At 53.7% G+C, this 20866-nt stretch overlaps 10 protein-coding genes across 10 annotated transcripts; 6 read left to right on the top strand and 4 right to left on the bottom strand.

The window, feature by feature from the left end:
• Nucleotides 1-55: 55 nt before the first annotated feature.
• On the top strand, nt 56-2580 carry PUS4_1 (pseudouridine synthase pus4). Its single transcript, XM_007813381.2, has 2 exons — nt 56-396; nt 497-2580. The coding sequence occupies exons 1-2, from the start codon at nt 336-338 to the stop codon at nt 1912-1914; spliced, it is 1479 nt and encodes a 492-aa protein (XP_007811572.2). The 5' UTR covers nt 56-335; the 3' UTR covers nt 1915-2580.
• Nucleotides 2282-3232, bottom strand: J3458_013205 (uncharacterized protein; the record flags this gene model as incomplete). Its single annotated transcript, XM_007813382.2, has 1 exon — nt 2282-3232. The coding sequence occupies exon 1, from the start codon at nt 3002-3004 to the stop codon at nt 2282-2284; it is 723 nt and encodes a 240-aa protein (XP_007811573.2). The 5' UTR covers nt 3005-3232.
• A 359-nt stretch (nt 3233-3591) lies between these two features.
• J3458_013206 (uncharacterized protein) lies at nt 3592-5956 on the bottom strand. The gene is made up of 2 exons (XM_007813383.2): nt 5028-5956; nt 3592-4967 (listed from the first exon to the last, which is right to left on the bottom strand). The coding sequence occupies exons 1-2, from the start codon at nt 5503-5505 to the stop codon at nt 3853-3855; spliced, it is 1593 nt and encodes a 530-aa protein (XP_007811574.2). The 5' UTR covers nt 5506-5956; the 3' UTR covers nt 3592-3852.
• A 165-nt stretch (nt 5957-6121) lies between these two features.
• J3458_013208 (uncharacterized protein) lies at nt 6122-9049 on the top strand. The gene is made up of 2 exons (XM_066120306.1): nt 6122-6878; nt 6924-9049. Exons 1-2 carry the CDS (start codon nt 6809-6811, stop codon nt 8453-8455), a joined length of 1602 nt encoding a protein of 533 aa, XP_065974590.1. The 5' UTR covers nt 6122-6808; the 3' UTR covers nt 8456-9049.
• J3458_013207 (uncharacterized protein) lies at nt 6196-9004 on the bottom strand. Its single transcript, XM_066120305.1, has one exon. The coding sequence runs from the start codon at nt 6623-6625 to the stop codon at nt 6320-6322; it is 306 nt and encodes a 101-aa protein (XP_065974591.1). The 5' UTR covers nt 6626-9004; the 3' UTR covers nt 6196-6319.
• Nucleotides 9050-9143: 94 nt separating the features above from the next.
• Nucleotides 9144-9971, top strand: J3458_013209 (uncharacterized protein; the record flags this gene model as incomplete). The annotated part of the gene is made up of 1 exon (XM_007813385.2): nt 9144-9971. The coding sequence occupies one exon, from the start codon at nt 9144-9146 to the stop codon at nt 9969-9971; it is 828 nt and encodes a 275-aa protein (XP_007811576.2).
• A 34-nt stretch (nt 9972-10005) lies between these two features.
• J3458_013210 (uncharacterized protein) lies at nt 10006-10512 on the top strand (the record flags this gene model as incomplete). The annotated part of the gene is made up of 1 exon (XM_066120307.1): nt 10006-10512. The coding sequence occupies one exon, from the start codon at nt 10006-10008 to the stop codon at nt 10510-10512; it is 507 nt and encodes a 168-aa protein (XP_065974592.1).
• A 4388-nt stretch (nt 10513-14900) lies between these two features.
• On the bottom strand, nt 14901-16400 carry J3458_013211 (uncharacterized protein; the record flags this gene model as incomplete). The annotated part of the gene is made up of 1 exon (XM_066120308.1): nt 14901-16400. The coding sequence occupies one exon, from the start codon at nt 16398-16400 to the stop codon at nt 14901-14903; it is 1500 nt and encodes a 499-aa protein (XP_065974593.1).
• A 513-nt stretch (nt 16401-16913) lies between these two features.
• J3458_013212 (uncharacterized protein) lies at nt 16914-18504 on the top strand. Its single transcript, XM_066120309.1, has 4 exons — nt 16914-17078; nt 17145-17271; nt 17337-17669; nt 17743-18504. The coding sequence occupies exons 1-4, from the start codon at nt 16941-16943 to the stop codon at nt 18324-18326; spliced, it is 1182 nt and encodes a 393-aa protein (XP_065974594.1). The 5' UTR covers nt 16914-16940; the 3' UTR covers nt 18327-18504.
• Nucleotides 18505-19857: 1353 nt separating this feature from the next.
• Nucleotides 19858-20310, top strand: J3458_013213 (uncharacterized protein; the record flags this gene model as incomplete). Its single annotated transcript, XM_007813388.2, has 1 exon — nt 19858-20310. One exon carries the CDS (start codon nt 19858-19860, stop codon nt 20308-20310), a length of 453 nt encoding a protein of 150 aa, XP_007811579.2.
• Nucleotides 20311-20866: the final 556 nt, after the last annotated feature.

Raw genomic sequence — 20866 nt, forward strand, 5'->3', positions numbered from 1 at the left:
CAGTGAACATGGACCGTCTGGCTGGCCTCAGCCTGGCTGACCTCTCGACCAATGAGCATTTTAACTGCGCTTGACCCCTTCCTGTGGTGGTCTCCAACTTTTTTTTTTTCCAAGTCCCTTTGGTTGCCCAGGAAAGCTTGCGGCGCATCATCGCATCATCGCATCACCGCAACACCATATCCTGGACTTTTGAATTCTTGACTTTTACCGCAGCAGATTTATCCGGTTGTAAATTATTCCACTGGAACGTGTAACTTGGCCCGTGAAAGGCAGCTTCGGTTCTTCAATCGCACAATCGCTACCTCATTTGTGCGACAGGTGTCAGTTGCGCTCGCATGCGACGAGCTGGAAAGGTGTTGAAAATGGCGTCAGACGTCGTCCGTGATGGCGTCTTTGGTGAGTCTCCAGTCTCGCTTTCTATTCTCTCTCAGCACAAAGCCCAACGCAACAGCATGGCCATCATCATCTTGTGGCAGTTGCTAACCCGAACTTGCAGCCATCAACAAACCATGCGGCCAGAGTTCGGCCCAGGTGGTGCGAGAGTGCCAACAAGCCTTCAACCCTTCGACTTTCTTCCGACCCATGATTGAGGCCGAGCTGGCGCGACGGCTTAAGGAGTCAGGCAAGCAATTTAATCGCCGAAAGGCCGAAAAGAAGGCATCACAGGTCAAAATAGGACACGGAGGCACCCTGGATCCTCTGGCGACTGGCGTGCTGATCCTAGGCATTGGTTCTGGGACCAAGGTGCTGTCGCAATTTCTCGATTGCACCAAGACATATGAAACGACTGTCGTCTTCGGAGTGAGCACCGACACCTACGACCGAGTTGGCAGGGTTCTATCCAGAAAAGGCTACGATCATGTTACCCGGGAACTGGTTGAAAAGGAGCTGGAAAGCTTTCGGGGCAAGCAGACACAGATCCCGCCACTGTACTCGGCTCTCAAAATGAACGGGAAGCCGCTTTATGAATATGCCCGAGAGGGCAAGCCTATCCCCAGGGAAATCGAGAGCAGGCAAGTAGAGGCGCTGGAAGTCGAGCTAGTCGAGTGGTACGAGCCTGGGAAGCACAACCACAGGTGGCCAACAGAGGAGGCCGAGGCCGCGGAGCGCAATCTTGCCGAGCAAGTGTGGAGGGTGAAGAAGCAACAAGAGACGGGCAAGACGCTGACGCCCGAGGAAAAGGAGCAGGACGACCAGGCGATAACGGCGCACGAGACCTTCAAGAGGCGGTTCGAGGAGCGGCAGGATGAGCTGATCAAAGACTCCCCACTCAAGAAAAGCCGACACAGAAAAGACTGCAAGGCTCTGATGTCGGGGGCTCTGGGACAAATGCCCCAACCCGTCTATTCGAACAAGGGATCCAATTTGGTTCCGGCCACGCCGGACTCCAGCACACCTCCACCATGGAACGACGAGGGCCCTCCGGCGTGCAAGATCCGGCTCACCGTGTCATCGGGGTACTACGTCCGGAGTTTCTGCCACGACCTGGGCTCCAAGCTGGGGTCGGCGGCCATCATGGCGGAATTGTGCCGCGTGCGTCAGAGCGACTTCACCGTCGGCGGCACAAACACACTGGAATACGACGACCTGGGCAAGGGCGAAGAGGTCTGGGGCCCCAAGGTCGCCGACATGCTGGCGCGCTGGAACGGTGAGCCAGAGGGCAATTGGCCGGGACGGCAGACGAGCCCCAAGCCCGACCACGACAAGTTGGCGTTCAAGAAGCAGCAGAAACGCCGCTTGTCCACAGAGGCCGATTCGCCCAGTCGGCAGGACAAGAGGAGGCGGTCACCTTCAAGCGAGTCTGCCGAGCCTCCCCGCAAAACAACCAGGACCTCCCCGTCCGCGGCAAAGCCCACCCTGAAAGCTGCAACTAAATCAGATGACGAAAAGTCATGGCATGGCATTGAAGACTAGAGAAATATGTATATATACAAAGATAAATGCTGCAAACAAGGCTCATGAAGCATCTAAATAATCAGTCCTCAGCCCTCAACCCTCGGGGGGGAAATGCGTGCCATTAGGAAATGTGACCAAGACGCACTTGGGAGCCGCAATGTCGATATATTCAGGCAAACACGAGCATCCCATCTCGTATGTCATACACCGTGATGTATTAGGAGGTTCTAGTCATACACGTATGATCCGAACACAGTGTCCTCTAAATGCCATTACAACGCCTGGTATCTCATGCTCTAAAAACAGGAAAATTAATAACAATCACTCCCAGCCGGATTGCCCCCTCGTCTAACGCCCCAAAGTACAAGTAGTCAGTCAGTATGGTTCACTTGCCGAGCATGCCCCTGACGCGCTCGATGCGGGCCACGGCAGCCTCCAGACGATCGAGGCGCCTCCCCTTGTCGTCGTCGCGCTTCTCGAGCTCGCCCACGCGCTCCTCGAGCTTTGCGCGGGCGCGGCGCTCGGCGGCCACCATCTCGTTGGCCTGCTCGAACAGGCTGACGCTCAGCTCCTCGACCTCCTTGCTCGTGGCGCTCAGGCGGCGCTCGGCCTCCCTGCGCAGCGTCTGCTCGCGCGTCAGCGCCTCTACGAGGTCCTCTGTCGAGGCGGTGTCGGGGAAGAGCGGCGGCGGCGGCGGCGGCGGCGCGGGCAGCGGGAGGGAGTTTTGGCGGCGCGTGTCGGCGCGTAGGGTCGGCGTCGACTTGCGCGGGTACAGGAACGACGAGAGGCGTGACGGCAGCGTGGGCGACTGCGTCGTCGTCGTCGTGGCCGGCGAGGGGGAAGGCTGCGACGGCGGCCGCTGCGGGGTCGAGGGCCGGTGCTGGTGCTGCGCTCGCAGGGCGTGCAGCTCCTCGTCGTACTTGGCGCAGCGGCCGACGGCGTCGCTGGCTTTGGCGTTGAGGTCGTTGATGATGGACTCGAGCTGGGCGATTTTCTGGCGCGCGAGGGCGAGGTCTGCCTCTGCCAAGGCCGAGGGGGCCGTGGACAGGCCGCAGCTGGGGCAGCAGGTTGTTGGCGGTGGCGCGGCGAGCGTGGTTGTGGCTGTCATGATGGTGGCTTTTTGGGGTGTTGAGGTTGTTCGGTGGTGGTGGAGAGACAAGTCGGCAGGTTTTATGGTTGGGGAACCGAGGATGAGGTTGATTGACGCGCTGGTGACGGGGAGAGGAAAAAATTGTGTCGCAATGCCAAGGATACTCGCGTGTTCATTCCTCGGCCGGATGGGGTAGTGCCTGTTGGTAAAATTTTTTTTCTTTTTTCTTCTTCCTGCTGTTTGTTAGATGCTCGACGTGCGTTGTGAGTTTTGTCCAGGTGAAGCGGGGCGTGAAGGCGGACCAGACGGCACAACGGGATGGACCGTGGATAGTGGAGTTTGAATTGGCCTGTGACAGGTTGACAGGCGCAAGGTTCCATGGTTCAACAATGTTTAATTTTTGACAGCTCGGAAATTATGAACTTCACCATGGCGCCGCGACTTCTCGCAAGAATGTATCCTGGTATGGGCGTAAAACGTTCAAGCAGGCTTCTTTTGCTGTTCAACTCGGTGGTCTTTTTCGCGTATTAACTCGCGCGGCCGAGGCCCGTGAACATGATCTGGTCACATTGCGATGTGCAAGGGGCTATGGCCGCATCTTGGCCCCCACTCGTACTGGCCTACCCTGTAGCTACTTGACGTCAACTCCCCTTGAACAACATTGAAACCTTGTTATGCTACGCTGTGCTGCACAAGCTAGAGATCAATTGATGAAATCAAGTTCAACGCTACACCGCAACATGAACCATCATCAGCATGTGGCCCTTTCCGCGTGGTTCTACTACCGCCTAGGTCAACAGAAATTAGCCGTCCGTCATCAATCGAGTATCGTTACAGTCATAGGTTCTCATCAACGCCATGAAAAATCACGACAAGGCAAGTTGCCAACCCCGTTGCTCAACAACATCCCTCCAATCCACCTTGTCCCTCCTCATGCCCCGTCTCCATTCCTCCCTCTGCTCCCAAACTTCTTCCAAAACCTCCCTGCAAGCATCTACATTGCGGAACCGCCTCCATTTGTTCATGGTACACAGCCTGCTCCTAATGCGCTCCATGTGAGTTGCCTCCTCTGCCTCCCCTCCCGCCATGAAAAGAGGGAACAACAACGAGCACTCGGCCAACGAGCCCCCGGGCACCTTCTCGGCAACCTCACACACCGAGTCGACGTATACCCGGATTCCTTCCGGCAGTACGTCCGTCGCATGCTGTGGGAGGTACTTGCGCACCACGCGATTGAGGTATATCAGCCCTGCGCTTCGATACGTCTCGCTGAGGGACGTGAGCGGCGTGTCGGTCGAGGCGGCCGGACATTGCCATTCTCGAAGGTCGCTGGCAATGCCGAGGGCACGCTGCAGCAGTGCGTCGTAGTTGGGATCCAAGGCGAGTCCAGACGTGTTCGAGCCACCGCCCCCAAGCGACGTCTTGTAGTATTCCGCACAATCTGCGTTCAAAACACTAATCTCAGACGTCGACAGCATGATCCTCGACGCAAAGGCAAAGTATGGATCTGCCATGGCATCGTCAGCCGACATCCAGTAATCACCAGTCATCAAGGGCCGTCTGTCCAGGGACACGCTCATGAGGGTATCGTGATAGGCGAAATTCCTCACCAGCCACCTCCCCTCCACCGACTTCAGCCAGTCCCCGCTCAAGACAGACGCCGATGTTCGCGGCGGGCTGAGTTGCATGCCAGAGCTCCCGGGCTGCAGTGCGGCGGCGGCCCCGGACAGGTGGTGAGCCCAGCTGCTGCTGGTTGCGTCCGAGATGGTCTCCATGGAGCACATGGCCATGGCCACGGCCAGGCACATTTCCCCAGACAGGCTGCCGTCTTTCAGGGCGGCGCCCAGGTTCGCAAGCACCCGCCCGCGATGCAGCAGCGAGGTGTCGCGGAAACTGGGCTCACGGAGGGCAAGGTGGGAGGATGCCCATGCCGCCATGGCGTCAAGGAGGGTAGGGCAGTCGAATGCCATTGGCAACAGGACTAGACGGTCCGCGTGTCAACCAACGAAACATTGTAAAAGAGAGACTGGGATCACCAAACCTGACAAGAAGCAGTTATTTTCAGCGGTGGCGGACAGCATGACGGCAAGAGTGGATGTGTAGTAGCGCATCATGGTCCTCCGGCTTGCGCTCAAGTCGCGACCCACGGCGTCATCGGGATGCACGAGATCCAACGGCTCGGGGATACTCGCCAGCCTCAGGACTTCGGAAACATGGTCGCCCTGCGACAGGCAGCAGGGGTTGCCGGAGCCCCAGTGCGGACGGTCTTGCACGGCATCCTCGCCCCAAGGACTCGACAGTTGTCGGGGCCTTTCGCGCGCGCAGACGAGGTTGAGCCGCGAGCAATGCCCACAGATGGGCAGGCCCTGGTCGCATTTCTTCTTGCGCTGGCGACAAGTCAGACACCCGCGGCGCTGTCTCGTGTAGCCGCCCTTTTTGAATGTCTTGCGCTGTGCAACATTTTGAGCCTGCGGCACGGGAGCGGGTGCTGCTTCTGGGGAGACGGCCAGCGCCGACATGTTTGAGTGGATTTTTGCTGCCGGGTCAGACGGGCAGCGTCAATGGCGGCAAACGTGGGAACAATTTGGTAATGGGGATTTCATTGCGGCAGGCGACGATGGTCTGGGGGAAAAGGTGACGAGGGCAGCGGACAAGAGCAGAGCCGGTCCTCGGGATGAGGTTCACGGCATGCACGGCGTCAACGGCGGCAAACAGAACTGGTTATCAATTCATGTCACTAGCGTATCAATTCTATCAGTTGACGATAGGGATTGGCCGTTTATTGGCTGGCGAGTCGTTTGCATACGTGGGACCGTGGGGAAGAACCACGTCTTGGGGTTGGGGAAGGGGACGGAGCAAAAGCACGTGGAATTAGTTAAGGAGCAATTTACGCTGTTTTAAATCAAGACCAAGTGCCTCAGATGGTATATATATGCTCCTGTACTAGAATTACGGACTTGTCAAAGTCCCCTTGCGAGTCTGTTAGATCTTGTATTGCTTGATCGTTTACGTTTCTATGAAAAATATAGAGATGTCTCTTTAGAAATTTATACGATTTAATTGCAGCGAGTCGTGAGGGACTTGTTCAATTTGTAACAGAACGTTAATCCAGACGGCCCGCACCGCCGCTCCAAGCCACACCAACCCAGGCGCTAATCACCCGTTGCTCACGGAGCCAAAGTGAGCTTCCTGAGTGCCCACTGAGCTGACCTGAACTGACCTGAGCTGACCTGAACTTCTTCCTGCTTTCCCTGAGCCAAAAGTGTAGGCACACAGAGCTGCTGACTGTACAAGGGGGGTGTCATTGGTGTTGTTTGCTGGACCAGTACCCCATCAAGCCTCATCATCCATAGCAAAGTATTCTATATAAAGTCCTCCATCTGCCCACCTTGACTGCCCAACTTTCACATCTATATCATTCATACCATCTTCTTTAAACATGGACGACTTGAAGTCGGACGAGCCAAAGTCCAATAAGGCAGACGGACGCCTTATAACGATGAAAAAAGCCTCACGAAGGATATCGTTATAGACCTGGTTTACTGTACTCAATTGCGACAGTGTTACTGGTGGTAGCCGCCAACCTTCGCGCCGACAGGAGGTTGCTGTGGGGTATGACGCGTGTGACTCACTCGCCATGTTACGTTTTGCTGCCGTGAAAAATCTCGCGTCGTCGGAGAATCACCACACTCCAATCAAGCTTACGTTGGATGCCGAATTGTCCCACCTCCACGCAACACGGGGACTACTAATGCATCCAACTTCTTCGCGATTCGCTCCCATCATAATGAAAGCATACATCTTTCCTCTATTCTCATCGCCATGGCCCGCACCCGAGCACAAGTTCGCGCAGAGTCAAGGAGTTACCAACTTCCAGCGCTACACAGTGAAGGTACGTGTCATCCCCTCGTATGGACCGCTCGCTGACACAGAGCAGAGAGGCAAGTCCAAAGCGGCAAGGTCCGCAAGAGAAGATGCCGAAGTAGTCAAAGAAAGTTCGAACCCAGGCAGGCCAACCAAAGTCACTCCGGTTCTCGTTTTCGGACAGCAACATACACAGCGCAGAACATTTCGCCCCAACAGCTTGAAACACAGCTGCACCCGATATCCCCAGGCCGGAAAAGGCAGCGGCAAGCCCAAGATACTCTAGAGAGAGCAGACAAACCAGTCCTCAAGCGAGCACGACTATCTGACGGAGGGGAAAAGTCGCGACAGGAACTCGACAGTAGAGATACCAACCCGATCGCTCATTGGGCCAGAGAAGGGCGTTGGCCGAGTCACTTCATTGCGCAAGCCCCCAATATGAATCGCATCCTGGCCAGGAAGAAATCGTCGTCTTCCCTGCAGAGCCGCAAGCGTTCGGAGCCTGGTTCTGCGAGCTCTGCGACGCCCAGCGACCAAAAGCTCAGGGAAGCTAAGAGCGCTCCGTACCGCGATCCACGCTACAAGAAATTGCTTGAAGTCAGAGGAAGCTTTATGGATGAGTCTGCCCTTGGTGTCGCCGATGGGAGTGGAGATATGATCCTTGAGTTGCTGAGCTCTAAGCAGACTATTCCCAAAGACTCGCTCTTTCGGGACGATATTTTCAAGAAAACCTGTCGGAGTGTCGCAGACAGGAATGAACTGAGGGTCATGCGAGATATCAGTCCCTTGCTTGTGCCATCCGCAGAACTACTCGCTATTTTCGGAGCAAGCGAACTCGAATGCCTAATCGAGAGCATAAACGAAGGATGGTATAATTCTATCCCCTTGACCGCCACCCGCCCACAGCCTGACTACACAGTGGGATTCAGGCGGGAGGCATTTACTAAAGGCCAGCTAGAAAGGTTGTCCCCGTTCATTGGTGACTGGATTGCTGGAGACCAGTCCTTCTTCATGGCGACGTACCTAATATACTTCCCTTTTCTAACTTGCGAGGTAAAGTGCGGTGCTGCCGCCCTGGACGTTGCAGATCGTCAAAATACTCACAGCATGACACTGGCCGTGCGGGCTGTAGTTGAGCTGTTCCGTGCGATAGGGCGAGAAGATGAAATTAACCGGCAGTTGCTCGCATTCTCCGTCTCGCATGACCATCAGTCTGTGCGAATTTATGGACACTACCCTGAAATACAGGGCAAAGAAACAACTTACCATCGCCGGACAATCCGCCTATTCGATTTTACGGAGCTTGAAGGCAAGGATAAGTGGGTGACCTATTCTTTCACTAAGAACGTCTACCAAGTATGGATGCCAAAGCATTTTAAGAGAATCTGCTTGGCCATTGACCAGTTGCCGTCTCACTTGGACTTCGATGTCCCCTCTCTTCAAGAATCCGGTCTCTCACAGGATCTTGAAAGTCATAACCTATCTCAGTCAGAGGTGGACTTGGCGATTGAGCCCAAGACCTCTTATCGACAAGCAACTCCAGATTCTTCTTTCACAGGGCCAGCCGCGGTCAAGAAGCCAAGGCGAAAGCACGGGAAAGGATAGAGAGTTGTGAATATTTCAACAGCGAAGAGATTTGTGGCAACCGTGTAATTTGTAATCATAGGCCCCTTGAAGATACATAACAGTAAAAGAATGCTGTATAGGTCCCAAAGCAGCATTATTGCCACGTGATAATCTGGCGGTGCAAAAGGAGTTTATTCGCGATGCAGCCCGCCTTGTTTTGAAGACGCGGACGTTTACGAACGACATCAACCGGCCCGAAGTTGGATTGAAATGGGTGAGGCAGTTTATTAAGCAGTACCGCTGCAACATCCAGCCTTCAAAAGTCCTGGACGCTAAACGTCAATTATCGGAAGATTTCGAGATGTTCATCGCAGAGGCTTTCTACACCGTTAAGCCTCTCTGTCTGAGGATCCGAAAGATTCTCTTTCCATTGGATAAGGATGAGAGGATGGACGTTGGAACGCCTGAAGGAAACCCAAGCCAGCTCTATAACGCTATCATTAATGCATGACGAAGCAATTGATAAGCTGTTACAGCATTGATAGATTGGCGTTCAAGAGCATCAGAATAATACATGCAACTAAAGACAAGTTCCAATTAACTCCATGCACCACATCAAGTTGTTATTGTTACCCGTACTAAGTAGACCGAATCAGCCGTCACCTCGTAAAGCAAAATCCGGCGATGGCGACTACGACCGCAATTCTACACCTACCCCGAAGCCGAAATGACAACTTGCGATAATATTGCCCAGGCAAATGCCGACGACGAATGTAGGGCTTGGGTACGTAAGCTTATCGACGCGAGAGATGAAGTCGTGGCATTTGTTGATGCCCAGTTGGATGGCAAGGGAGCTGGAGAGTACCTTGGTTTCTTCAAGGGATCATTTAACCTCAGCTTCCACATCGGATTTAGGGGTCAAGGACCAAGCGCTCTCATCCGCTTTGCAAAACCCGGCCATGTAAATCTCCAGTGGAGGGCCGAAAAGGTCGAAAACGAAGTGCACATTATTGAGTACCTTCGCCAACACACCACTATTCCCTTGCCTTGCATACGCTGCTGGGGTTTAGCTGAGGAGAGCCCTCAACAGTTGGGTCCATTTATCATCATGGAATTGATTGACGGGATTAAACTATCGAGGTTTCTTAAGCAGCTGACCGAAGACGAAAATGCTGAGATTATCCTGGACCCTGCCATTGACGACGAAACCCTCGACGTTATTTATGACCAGCTAGCCGACTACATATTTCAGATTTCTCAACTTGAGTTCCCTCTTATTGGAGCGGTCTCTAAGGATGATCTTGGGGCATGGGCTGTCACCCGAAGGCCCTTGACATATGATATGAACGAGTTGGTAACCGGAACAGGATATCCAATGGACCAACTTCCCACTTCGCCATTCCATTGTTCGAGTGATTTCTTCCACTCGATTGCGCGCCAACGTCTCCTTCACCTTGACACCCAGCGGAATCTGGCTAAAGATGAGGCTGATGTTCTCAGGCGATTCATCGCCCGTCATGCGTTTAAGCAACTGATACCCCAAATTCTGCATTGAAGACGCAGGCCCATTTAAGCTGTTCTGCGACGACATGCAACCCTCAAATATTCTTATCGACCCAAAATCCCTTCGTATTACCGCCATACTCGATTTCAAGTTCACGAATAGCATGCCAGCGCAATTCATCTATGACCCGCCGTGGTGGTTGTTATTACGGGGAGACGTGTGGCTTGATCGTGGTAGCATGGATGAATTCGTAGCATGCTATGTTCCAAGGATGGAGCAGTTCCTGCGAGCGCTGGAGCAAGTGGAAGAAAAATCGGCTGGGAACGGAGACTTGGACAGGGAACCACGTCTTTCTGCCCGGATGCGGGATTCGTGGAAGACGGGGCGTTTCTGGTTCAACTGCGCCGCAAGGACGTGCTTGGATATGGATGACATATATTGGCATGCTTTGCACGATAAGGCGGGCAGTGATGGATGCGGCTTCATTGATAAGGTGACGATGACGAAGCTGGATCCCCTGGTTCGGAGGAAGATGGAGCAACGGAAGGCATACAAAGAGGAGTGTGCCATTCGGTTCCCCGAAGGGCAGTAATTAGTAGGGTTTTCTTCAGAATGGCCTCAATTGAGCAATGAAACGAGAAGACCTTTCGTGTTACAGTAGCACACACGGAACGGGGGATGTCAGTACACAATGGTACACAATGGTAGCAACCGCTACGTTTTAGGAAACATGCGTTACATATGCTACACTCCCACGAAATTTATCTCAGTCCACGCCCTTTACTAGATACCAATGCCGCAGTGATAGCCTTGGATTATGCCTAACCCGAGGTCTTGGTTATCCAGCTAAAGGATGAGCGAAGATGCCTGCATATCTGTTAGTAGGATAAACGGCATCTCTAACCCATTTTGACATACTTTGGCCATAGGATTTCATCCTTTAGGTGGTGCTGGAACCCAATTGCCTACGCTTCCGAGATTCGTCGGCTGCCTTCTTCATCAGCTCCTCCAATTCCCTCTTCTTTCTGTACTCCTCTCGACGCTTTCTAAAATCATCGGCTGCCTTTAGCATCATTTCCTCCTCATCTGGCTTTGGTACTTTGATGAAACCACCGCTATCAGTCAGTCATAGTGGTTGTTCCGGGTTCGTAAGCTTCGTAGTGGTGGGGTAGTTGGAAGAAGTCTTAGGAGCCGAGATTCCAGAGAAAGGAGGAATAGGGTTGATGGGTTGGACTAGAAAGGATTGGGTCAAAATATATCGCGGTTCCATGCCTGGGTTTTAATACTGTCCGGTGCCTTGGAACCATCTGTGATCCAGCACTTGTATAACAGGCTGCCTCTTGGGACTTAACAAGGCTAGGCACTCCGAACGGAGGTCATAGGTATGTTGGTTGATTCGGTGCAGAAAATTGCAACCCCATGACTGCTCAACCAGATTGGTCCGTACTGGGTTTGTTGTTTCTCTTCTGCCTCCAGGGATTTAAGTAAGCACCAACAAACCCCAGGAAGAGTCTTTCACTCGCTCCTATCTAAAAGCTCCGCATCCCCCGGTCGGCAAAATTGAAAACTTCCCCCCCAAACCAAAGGTTTTCCTGTCATGGGGACCCAGTTTCTCAAGTTGTGACGAGATTGCAAAGCTTTCTCACAACCGAATGGAAACGGCAAAATACACCACACGGCCTTAAAGCGGCCTGGGCAAAGGCTCTTCTGTTTTCACCATACGGAGAAATTAAAGTAAACCGGCCAAGTATTGATTCAGAGCCGAAGGTTGTCCACCAACCGTCGGCATTTGTTTGTCGTCGGGTAGGTGCTCACTATCGCTGAAGCTAACTCGTCGAGGTAGATGGATGAGATTCTTCTCGGCGACTGAGGGCTGCCCACCAACTATTTGTGGTAGTTTGTTTTCGGGTGCTGGTAAGACATTATCGACACCACCAGAGTGGGGAGCTCTACGCCTCCTCCGCACATCGTAAAAGAAGAGGGCATCATCGCTAATGTGTGCTCCATATGCGTCTGGATCATTAGGGCAGTCCTGGGACGATGTTTTCCAGAGTATGTTTGTTCGTTGCTTTTCGGAATAACGAGGCTTCAAAGGGGAGCGGGAGCTCTCCATCCCTCGACTCTGTGCATGTCGCCGCAGATGACACTGATTCTGTGACAATGGTCTGGTCAGCTAGAGTATGCAAAGGCTATGGCTACATACAACTCCTTACTTGCGTTGCCGGCTCTAGCAGTATGCGGCCATCCTGAAAATGCGTGATGGAAAAATGACGATGCTGATTCTGTTTGCGTTCTTCAGAAGTGAACAGAACGTTTTTCAAGGACTTTGTAACCCGTATACATCTCTTGTCAGTACTGGCCACCGTTTTAGTACTTTGCTTGGAGTGCCCATTTCCAGTATTTATGTTGGGGAGCGATGGTTCGACATAATCAACGCATTTCCCAACCGAGACTTCAGGATTGGCTTCATGAGATGGCGAACATAAGGCAGCAGTTGTGAGCCATGATTTTGGCAGAGCCGTTCAAGAGAGAGTAGTTACAAAGAGCAGGGACAGCGCAGGCACAGAGAGATCTGAACAGGTTCGACAGGAGGCAAAACGGGCTGACGAGCCCTTGTTAAGCCTTGACCCGCGCCACATTTGGACAGCAGTTGGTGAGGGTGTGAATTTACTCGAGCTAGATTCAGCGCTCACACGCCCTTTCCAGGCGGGCTGGACTTGATCATCTTTTGTCCGAGAGAAGCACTTTGCGTTTGTTTTTGCGTTCTTGCTTGCTTCTTCTCTTCTCGTTTGTTCGATTGCGTTTCTGTCTCTGTTTAGTTATTTTTTATTATGCATCGGCTGACGGTCAAGACGGGCAAGAAAGATTTACGAGCGAAGTCGCATCGTGAATAAGACTTTGTCTACAGCGAGCATCCGCCGCCACCCGAGGCGTAGTCCTGGCGGAGAGCCCGTCATAGGGGTGATGTGTTCGATCGCAAGGTACAGGGTAGGCTACCTTATTTTAGGGCCTCGTATATGTTCAATGTTTCTTTTTCCGATAGTAAGCTCTTCTGTAAGTTAGGTTGTAGCCCCCCGTGAGCCGGAAGTAAAGAATTTCCAGAAATAGCGTTTAGAGGCAAGTCTGAGAAGGCTGCAGCAGCCTGACAGAACACTTGCTTCCCAAGTCAAACTCCCTGAAAACCGCTCCTCAACCGGGTAGTTACGGCTCCACGAAATATGTCCCATTTCTCCCCCATGGTGTGATCACCAAGGCGGGCCGTCCCGCCCATGAACTTCTCATCTGTGTCGCCCAGAGGTGGGAGTGTGGATGACCCGACCATTGTAATTGACCTCACATGTGTCCGATTCTTTGGTGCATGTCTAAATTTACACCAGACGAATGGAAACAGAGGGCGCCATTCGTTGTCCGTTGAAATGTTTAGTTCCCCAAACCAAAAAAGAACAGAATAATGTGCGCTAAAACCTGCCCTTTATGACTTTGCCATTGAAAAATCGACACCGTTGGGCTTTGCGACTAGTTTTAAAGCCACATCTGTTTCTTTAACTGGCCAATCGGAGAAAGCCTAAGCCTCCTGGTGATAGCCTCAATGTACATACTTATGGCCATTTATTCTCAAACTCGCATTTGACCCAAACATACGAGTGGAGAATGACGACCAGTGACTTTGATCATGCGAAAGCTTTTACAAGGAAAATCGCGAGAGACAGAGTACCATGCAGCAACACATGTATTCACAGTAGAAATGCCATTTTGCAATAACGCTGTATCTATGTGCTTGCAACTCTAAGCAAGTGACCCAAGCTCGTTTATCGTTTTATCCCACGAGATGGACAAATCGCTTCAGACCAAATCTCTCGGGGTTCATTAATAAGCCTTATCCGTTCGTCATCTGAATGCTGAGGTTATATTGCACAGCCTCATTTCTGAAAAAACCTGCCGCATGTTTTGACCTACAGGATTTGAAGTGGATGCGGCTGTACAAAACAGTCAACAGTGTCAAATATGTGCAATACCTCACGAGCAAAAAAATGTTATAGATCGTGCTTGCGATACAAATGTTTGAGTCCTCACCGATTCTGCTCAAGACAGATTATCTCACCTTAGACCCAGAGACCTCGCAGTGGGCGAGTATTCGATTCTTCAAGGGAGGGCTTAGCCGCGATAATCACCTGCCACAAGGTGTCTTTGCTGCAAACCTCCAAGGCAAAGTTAATAAGGTAGACGTAATAAAATAGATTAGATGAAGCCCGAGACTTCCGCGAGTTTCCATCGGGCTCTGCAACCTGAATACAGCAGGCCAAGACGATGTTTTCAGCCGAATTCTAGGAATCCATCGCCATGGCCGAAACAATTGTGATATCTTTCATTTAATAAGAAAGCTTCGACGCAAATAAATGGATAGCTGTTGTTTCGTTATCTTTGGCGAAGCGGGTCGAAAAGGGCGTATGCATGAAGGCCACGTAAGTCTCTCACAAAGTCTACGTAATCTTTTTAGAGTGTCAGAAGTGTGTCTGGTATATTGTTCTTTCCAACAGACTCGGAGGAACTCTGGGAGCTGCTCCGGTACGCTCAGGTTCGCTCAGTGAGCTGCTCAGGGTGGCTCACTGAGGCTCACTGAGGCTCACTGAAGCGCCGGAGCTGCTCAAGATAAAGCAGCCACAGCTCAGGAACTCTTTCGAGAAAGGAAACTGGGTCCGTCTAGATTAATGTTCTGTTCCAGTCTGTAGCCTTTTGCCTCTACAGTGTATTGGGTCGTGTTTGTGCTGACACTCACGATGGCCTTGTTAGGCTAGACTTTGAAATTAGATACTTTTTCAATTCTCACTTGTTAAAGCTTCCCAGCAGACGCGTGAATATCTTGCGCAGATTAATCGATTATGCTCCTGCTATAAATACATGTACCGTATGTTATAGTCTATACTATCTAATCAAAGCATGCTGTTTCATAAATCAAGACCGCGTGCCAAACACACACATCTAGATATTATCAGCCTCGCCCTCTTCAAAATCTCCCCGCGGACCGGTAAACGTCTTGTGCAGCTTCAACGCCCACGCGGCCGCCGTGACGACGAGCCCAACCGCCATGACCACAATCAAATAGTTCATGGAGCTCGCAGAAACGGGATACGCAACCGGGAAGCAAAAGGCGACAGAAAAAAAGGCCACAAACGCCGTGGCCGCCGCATTGACGACGTAGCCAGCCCTGCCGAGGGAAAAGGCGCGCTCGGGGAGGATGTGGCGGCCGCGGAACAGCAGCGCGGCCTGGGGCAGCGCCACGGTGATGTTGAGCGCAAACAGCGTCAGGTTGATGAAGCTGCTGTAGGCGGCGGTGGAGGCGACGTACAGCACGCCGAGGGCGACCTGGAGGACGAGAACGACGGCCGTGGCGCTGACGGGACTCGCGCCGGCGTCGAGGCGGACCAGCGCGCGCGAGTACGGCACGCCGCCGTCCCGCGCCAGCGACCAGATGGTGCGCCCGCCAAAGACGAAGAGGTTGATGACGATGTCGTAGAACATGGCCATGTAGTAGACGGCCCAGACGGTCGTGGCGGCCTTGGACCCGAGCGCCTGGTTGTACACCTCGAGGATGGGCACGGTCGACTCCATCAGCGCCCGCAGGTCCGTCACGGAAAACAGCAGCGCGACGTTCCACGCGAGCACCGTCACGACGCCCAGCGCCATGGTGACGGCAATGGCCACGGGCACGTTGCGGCTCGGGTTGTCCACCTCCTCCGACACGTGCGTCGCGGCGTCGACGCCGCTGTACGCCCACAGGCAGCCCGTGATGCCGACCACCACGGCCCACCCGTCCGGCCAGCCGCTCTCGTTGCGCAAGTCGCCGAAGACGACGTCCGCCGGCGGCCTGCTCTGCCGGACGGCGAGCAGGGTGGCCACGGAGGCGACGAAGCCGGCGACGGAGAGGGCGAGGACCGCCACGCCGAGCCTGCCCACGGCCGAGGGGAAGCGCGACGCGGCCAGGAAGGCGACGACGCAGAGCAGCACGTGGACGAGGTACGTGTGCCAGGGCTGCGGGGTGTAGCCGGCGTCCCAGAGGGCGACGAGGTCGAGCACGGACGAGGCGACGAAGAAGTTGCACGACGCCGCCGCCGCCGTGATGTAGATGACCGAGACCCAGCCCGTGAAGAAGGCGGCGGGCCGGCGCGACGACGGCGGGAACGTCTTGTACACGATGTGGTACTGCCCGCCGGCTGAGGGGAACGCCGACGCCAGCTCCGCGAAGCCCGTGTTGATGACGACCATGACGACGGCCGCCGCGATGAGCCCGTAGATGAGGCCCGGGCCGCCGCCGCACGAGAGCGGCACGGCGACGCCCGACGCGAATGCCACCCACGAGTTCATGGTGGTGAAGCCGAATGCGATGACGGACACGAGGCCGAACCGCCTCTTGAGGTGTTGATCCCCTGCGTGGGCGGCGGCTTCGTCTTGCGCGTCGGGGTCTGGGTGTTTTTCTGCCATGGTGATATGTGGTTTTTGCCCTTTGTCGTCCATAGCTGTATGTTGATTGTCCTGTTTTATATATCAAAACGTGTGTTTGGAGAAGAGGGCGGGAGATGGGGTAGAATCAGGAGTCGGGCAGTGATGGGATGGTTTGGGCCAGTCACCACCATCCTTGGGTTACATCTAGAATCGAGAGGCGCGAACCATGCTATTTAACTGCTTGCGGGGAACAACACCGGGGCCATGAGAAACTCTGGGGTAGAATCCATATCAGTTATCGCGAAATATCGGCGGGACAGATTGAAAAAAACAAGGGTCAAGATAGCATGTGGCTGGCTGCCTTATCGGGACGTCGTTGGTTGCCGGCCCGTCTCCGCCGATCTCGGACGACGTCGGTCTTCCCGCCGTTGACGCCGGGAGTGGAGAATGTGGGGAAGGCCAAAGTCCGGGGGGTGCGGCTTGCAATATATAAGGGGGCCAAGGGGAAATGAAGCAAGAAGCTACTCATATTCTTCTTGCGAGCATAGATAAGCGAGCTGAGCAATCGTCTGGAACAAAATGAAGCCCGCGACATGGCTTCCCCTCCTGGCCCTCGCCGGGTCTTGCGCACACGCCTGCGGCGGCCACGACGACGACAACGGCAAGGAATGGACCAAGGAGGAACTGGAAGAGCTGCAGGAGAAATGGGGCCACGAGGCAAGAAGCTAGGACAATTTGAAAAAAGACGGTGAAAAAAAGCGGTTGCTAACGTTGCCCGTCTAGTGGTCGTTCAATGGCATCGGGTCGTTTGCCCACCTCGACTACGTCAAGTGCCTGACGAACCCGCAGGAAAAGTACGACATTGCCATTATCGGCGCGCCCTTTGACACGGCCGTTTCCTTTAGACCAGGTAGGTGAATTTGTCATTCTCTCCTTCCCCCTTGAACACGCGGTCTGCTCACACGTACGGCCAAGGCGCCCGGTTTGGTCCCAGGGCGATCCGGCAGGCCTCGTCGCGCCAGACGTCGCTGCGCGCCTTCAACCCGCGCGCCAACATCAACCCGTACCAGAACTGGGCCAGGATCATTGACTGCGGCGACATCCCCGTCACGCCGTTTGACAATGCCATTGCGACGGAGCAAATGACGCAGGCGTTTCGGAACCTGGGCAGGGCGCGGCCCGTGAGCTCCTTGAGCGCCGGCAAGCCCAAGCTTGTCACGCTCGGCGGCGACCACAGCCTCGCGCTGCCTGCGCTGAGGGCCCTCAAGGAGATTTACGGAAAGCCCGTTCGCGTGCTTCACTTTGACGGTAGTGTTGTCCTTCTCTCTTCCTACAGCGGGACGTAAATGGATGTTGAGAACTAAGCTGGAATCTTGTACAGCTCACCTGGACACGTGGGACCCGGCCGCCTACCCGTCGGCATGGGGCTCGACGCACTTTACTCACGGCTCCATGTTCTGGATGGCCAGCCAGGAGGGCCTGCTGTCCAACGCGTCGGCAGGGCAGTCTGTCCACGCGGGGCTGCGGACGCGCCTCAGCGGCACCGACTGGGCGGACCACGAGGCCGACACGGCGCAGAACTGGGTGCGCTTCGCGGCCGACGAGATTGACGAGGTGGGCACGCGCGGCATCGTCGACGGCATCATGGCCGTGCTGGGCACCGAGGACCCCGTGTACCTGTCTGTCGACATCGACGTGCTGGACCCGGCGTTTGCTCCCGGCACGGGCACCCCCGAGCCGGGCGGCTGGACGACGAGGGAGTTTATCAGGATCCTGCGGGGCATCGAGGGCCTGAATCTCGTGGGCGCCGATGTCGTCGAGGTGAGTCCTGCGTATCAGGGGCGCGGGGAGGAGACGGCGCTGGCGGCCGCGCAGGTGGTTTATGAGATTCTGAGCTCCATGGTGAAGAGGGGCTTGGAGGACGGCGCCAGGGAGAAGGCGGCCGGCGCCAAGGATGAGTTGTAGTTCGTGTTAAATTGGCTGTACGCTTTTAATCTAGGCCGGCTGCTGCAATCTCCATGGTAGCCTCATACAACGAATCTGTGCGTCGTCAAATCCTTACGCGGCAGTATCAAGACGCGGGTTTTGTACCCCGGATAATGCTTTCCTATTACAGCGTCGTCAGGGTGGTTTCGTGTACGACATGTCGCTTGTGTGACCTATATACAAGTAGACTGCAGTGACTTGCTGGAGCTGCTCTTTGCGCTCTGCCGCTTGCAATGTACTGTGACCCAAGATGGACTGTCTACTCCGTAATATATATTCTATTTCTCACGCTTTGAACATGACTATTCTAAAGCTGACTATGCTGAGCCCAGTAGAGGTATTCGAGGGCAGTGTCTTGGCATATGTCCTCGGTAGGGAGAAGCTGATCTTCTCGCCGTCACCTTGCCTGCCGGGGACCAGAGACTTGATATTTATTTCTAAGCTGTACTACGTACAAACTGCGAATAGCCAGTTGAAAGCCGACTGACGAATGCCCCAAGGTTAATCACGGCAGTAGACGACGATACATGGCCCCCTTCTTACCAATCACATGGCTTCAATCCCAATTCTGTACTTCTGCAACGCCAGAAATGACCCTGGCTACATAAAGTCACGTCACAATCTTGGCAGCCATAAGCTACACCGGGTAACTGCCAACTGCAGCCCAGTCCAGAAGTGGTTGGTGTTGCAGATGGGGTTGTCGCCTGATTGCCGTTGCCAGAGGCATATTTGCCAAAACATGACATGTCGCGCATCCTACCCTGGGATTTCTTTTGAACCAAGCTGGGTCTTCTGACTTGCAAAGAGGCACAACTATGCAGAGTTAGTTTCGTCTGTCGTTGGCTGTTTCAGATGGGCAAGCCTTGATTGGGCCCGGAAACCCAGAGCGTCGACTGTCCGTGGGAGATATGCCGCCTTGTCAGAGACGGCGTGCCCATGGGATTGTCCATCGCATTTTAATCGACAGTCGGCTGCGCGACGTGACGTCAGGCATCTCGAGAACCCAAGCTTAAATGCATTGACATGACGTTGTGACGGCACACGTGCAGCAAGGCAACTTGCGACTGGTTGTGGTCAGAACCTGCTGCAAAGCAAGCGTCCTCTCTTCACCCTTGACTAGCAGTGAGCCGAGTCGAACGAGTCTTCCTCGATACATTTACGTCTATGTGCTTGTAGTGATTGTCTTGCATGGTGCTTTTGTCACAATGACACGATATATTTCAAGGCCAATTGCATAAAATGCCTCATAGACTCCTGGATGTCTGTCTGCCTTACTTACATTCACAACTACATAGTGAGGATGACTTGTCAGTTTGGGCATATGTATGGTTGGAATTCTGGGACCAAAGGGAAAAAAGGAGGGGGGGATTGAAAGGCATCCTCTCCCCCATTCTACGGCTGTATTGTAGCTCAGACGCATATAAAAGTATCCCAAGACGGGCTACCATTCTAAATATTCGTTTCCCACCAGAGTTCCTACGCTCTTATTACCATTACAACAATCCTCACCATGACCACTACACTCACTGTTCAGGAGGGGGCAAATGATCTGGCATTCCTTTCCAAGAACCATTACAACCTCCAGGTCGCAAAAGCTGTATCTGCACCGGGGGGTAAACCCGTGTTCAACGTGGTCTACAAGTCGACGAGCCTCGCACCAAACATGGAAGTTTCATGGACTCCCGAGTACGGCCTCAACTGGACCACACAGATGGCAGATCCTGGTGCCAAAGTCATCTACACCGGAAATTGGCAAGCCTGCAAGCTTGGCGAATCCTACAACTTGACCAGTGTTGGCGAATGGGTCATCAACAATAACGACCCCAACAAGGACGCGAACTCTGTGAATGTGGGAAGCAATGGCTACCCCCAAGCGGTTAATATCGTCGTGGGAATCTGGAACCAAGACACGCAGAGTTGGCAAGCGGTATGCCCACCTTGGTTCTTACATCTGACCAGTTGATGCTGCCGAAAGAGGGGCCAGAGAAGTAGGAAGTGGGACAGTAAACTTCCAAGGTGTGAATTGCTTAAGCAGGGGAAATGGAAAAGCAACAGGAGGCAGATCTAGGATGATGTGAGAGACCTTATAGAACCAGTCATGAACTTGGACGTATCACTAGGAGGCTCACAACATTTGGTGGGTGGAGCCAATTAAGCCTTTAGAGACAGTTCTAGCGAAGCTTTCGTGGCCCTATCACCATTTGGTGGTGCAGGTAACGGCTTAGGTTCTGTCTATATAAAGGCTATACGAGTCGGGTTCTGTCAACTACAAAAAAACCTTCTCCATCATGCCGCTCTTCTTTTCTCCCAGCGATTCCGACTTTTGACTTCTTGACTTCATGATGCATGAAATTATACTAGCACAGTCATACCCGACACTCATGCCTCAAAATCACCTACCATTATCACCTGGCTCCTCTTGGGACTCCGCGATAACGATCACATCCTCGCCGAGTAGTGTGAGCAGCTGCGACGATATTAACGACGATGAATGGAACATGTTCGGTGACACCGACGAT

This window comes from Metarhizium acridum, assembly GCF_019434415.1.
Source record: "Metarhizium acridum strain ARSEF 324 chromosome Unknown scaffold_276, whole genome shotgun sequence".
Classification (NCBI taxonomy): domain Eukaryota; kingdom Fungi; phylum Ascomycota; class Sordariomycetes; order Hypocreales; family Clavicipitaceae; genus Metarhizium; species Metarhizium acridum.

Coding starts and splice junctions, on each gene's coding strand:
- PUS4_1 (XM_007813381.2), top strand. CDS start 336: ATGCGACGAGCTGGAAAGGTGTTGAAAATGGCGTCAGACGTCGTCCGT. Junction 397..496: donor CGTCCGTGATGGCGTCTTTG/GTGAGTCTCCAG, acceptor CCGAACTTGCAG/CCATCAACAAACCATGCGGC.
- J3458_013206 (XM_007813383.2), bottom strand. CDS start 5,505: ATGTCGGCGCTGGCCGTCTCCCCAGAAGCAGCACCCGCTCCCGTGCCG. Junction 4,968..5,027: donor AAATAACTGCTTCTTGTCAG/GTTTGGTGATCC, acceptor CGGACCGTCTAG/TCCTGTTGCCAATGGCATTC.
- J3458_013207 (XM_066120305.1), bottom strand. CDS start 6,625: ATGGCGAGTGAGTCACACGCGTCATACCCCACAGCAACCTCCTGTCGG.
- J3458_013208 (XM_066120306.1), top strand. CDS start 6,809: ATGGCCCGCACCCGAGCACAAGTTCGCGCAGAGTCAAGGAGTTACCAA. Junction 6,879..6,923: donor TCCAGCGCTACACAGTGAAG/GTACGTGTCATC, acceptor GACACAGAGCAG/AGAGGCAAGTCCAAAGCGGC.
- J3458_013212 (XM_066120309.1), top strand. CDS start 16,941: ATGAAGCCCGCGACATGGCTTCCCCTCCTGGCCCTCGCCGGGTCTTGC. Junction 17,079..17,144: donor AGGAGAAATGGGGCCACGAG/GCAAGAAGCTAG, acceptor TTGCCCGTCTAG/TGGTCGTTCAATGGCATCGG. Junction 17,272..17,336: donor GGCCGTTTCCTTTAGACCAG/GTAGGTGAATTT, acceptor CGTACGGCCAAG/GCGCCCGGTTTGGTCCCAGG.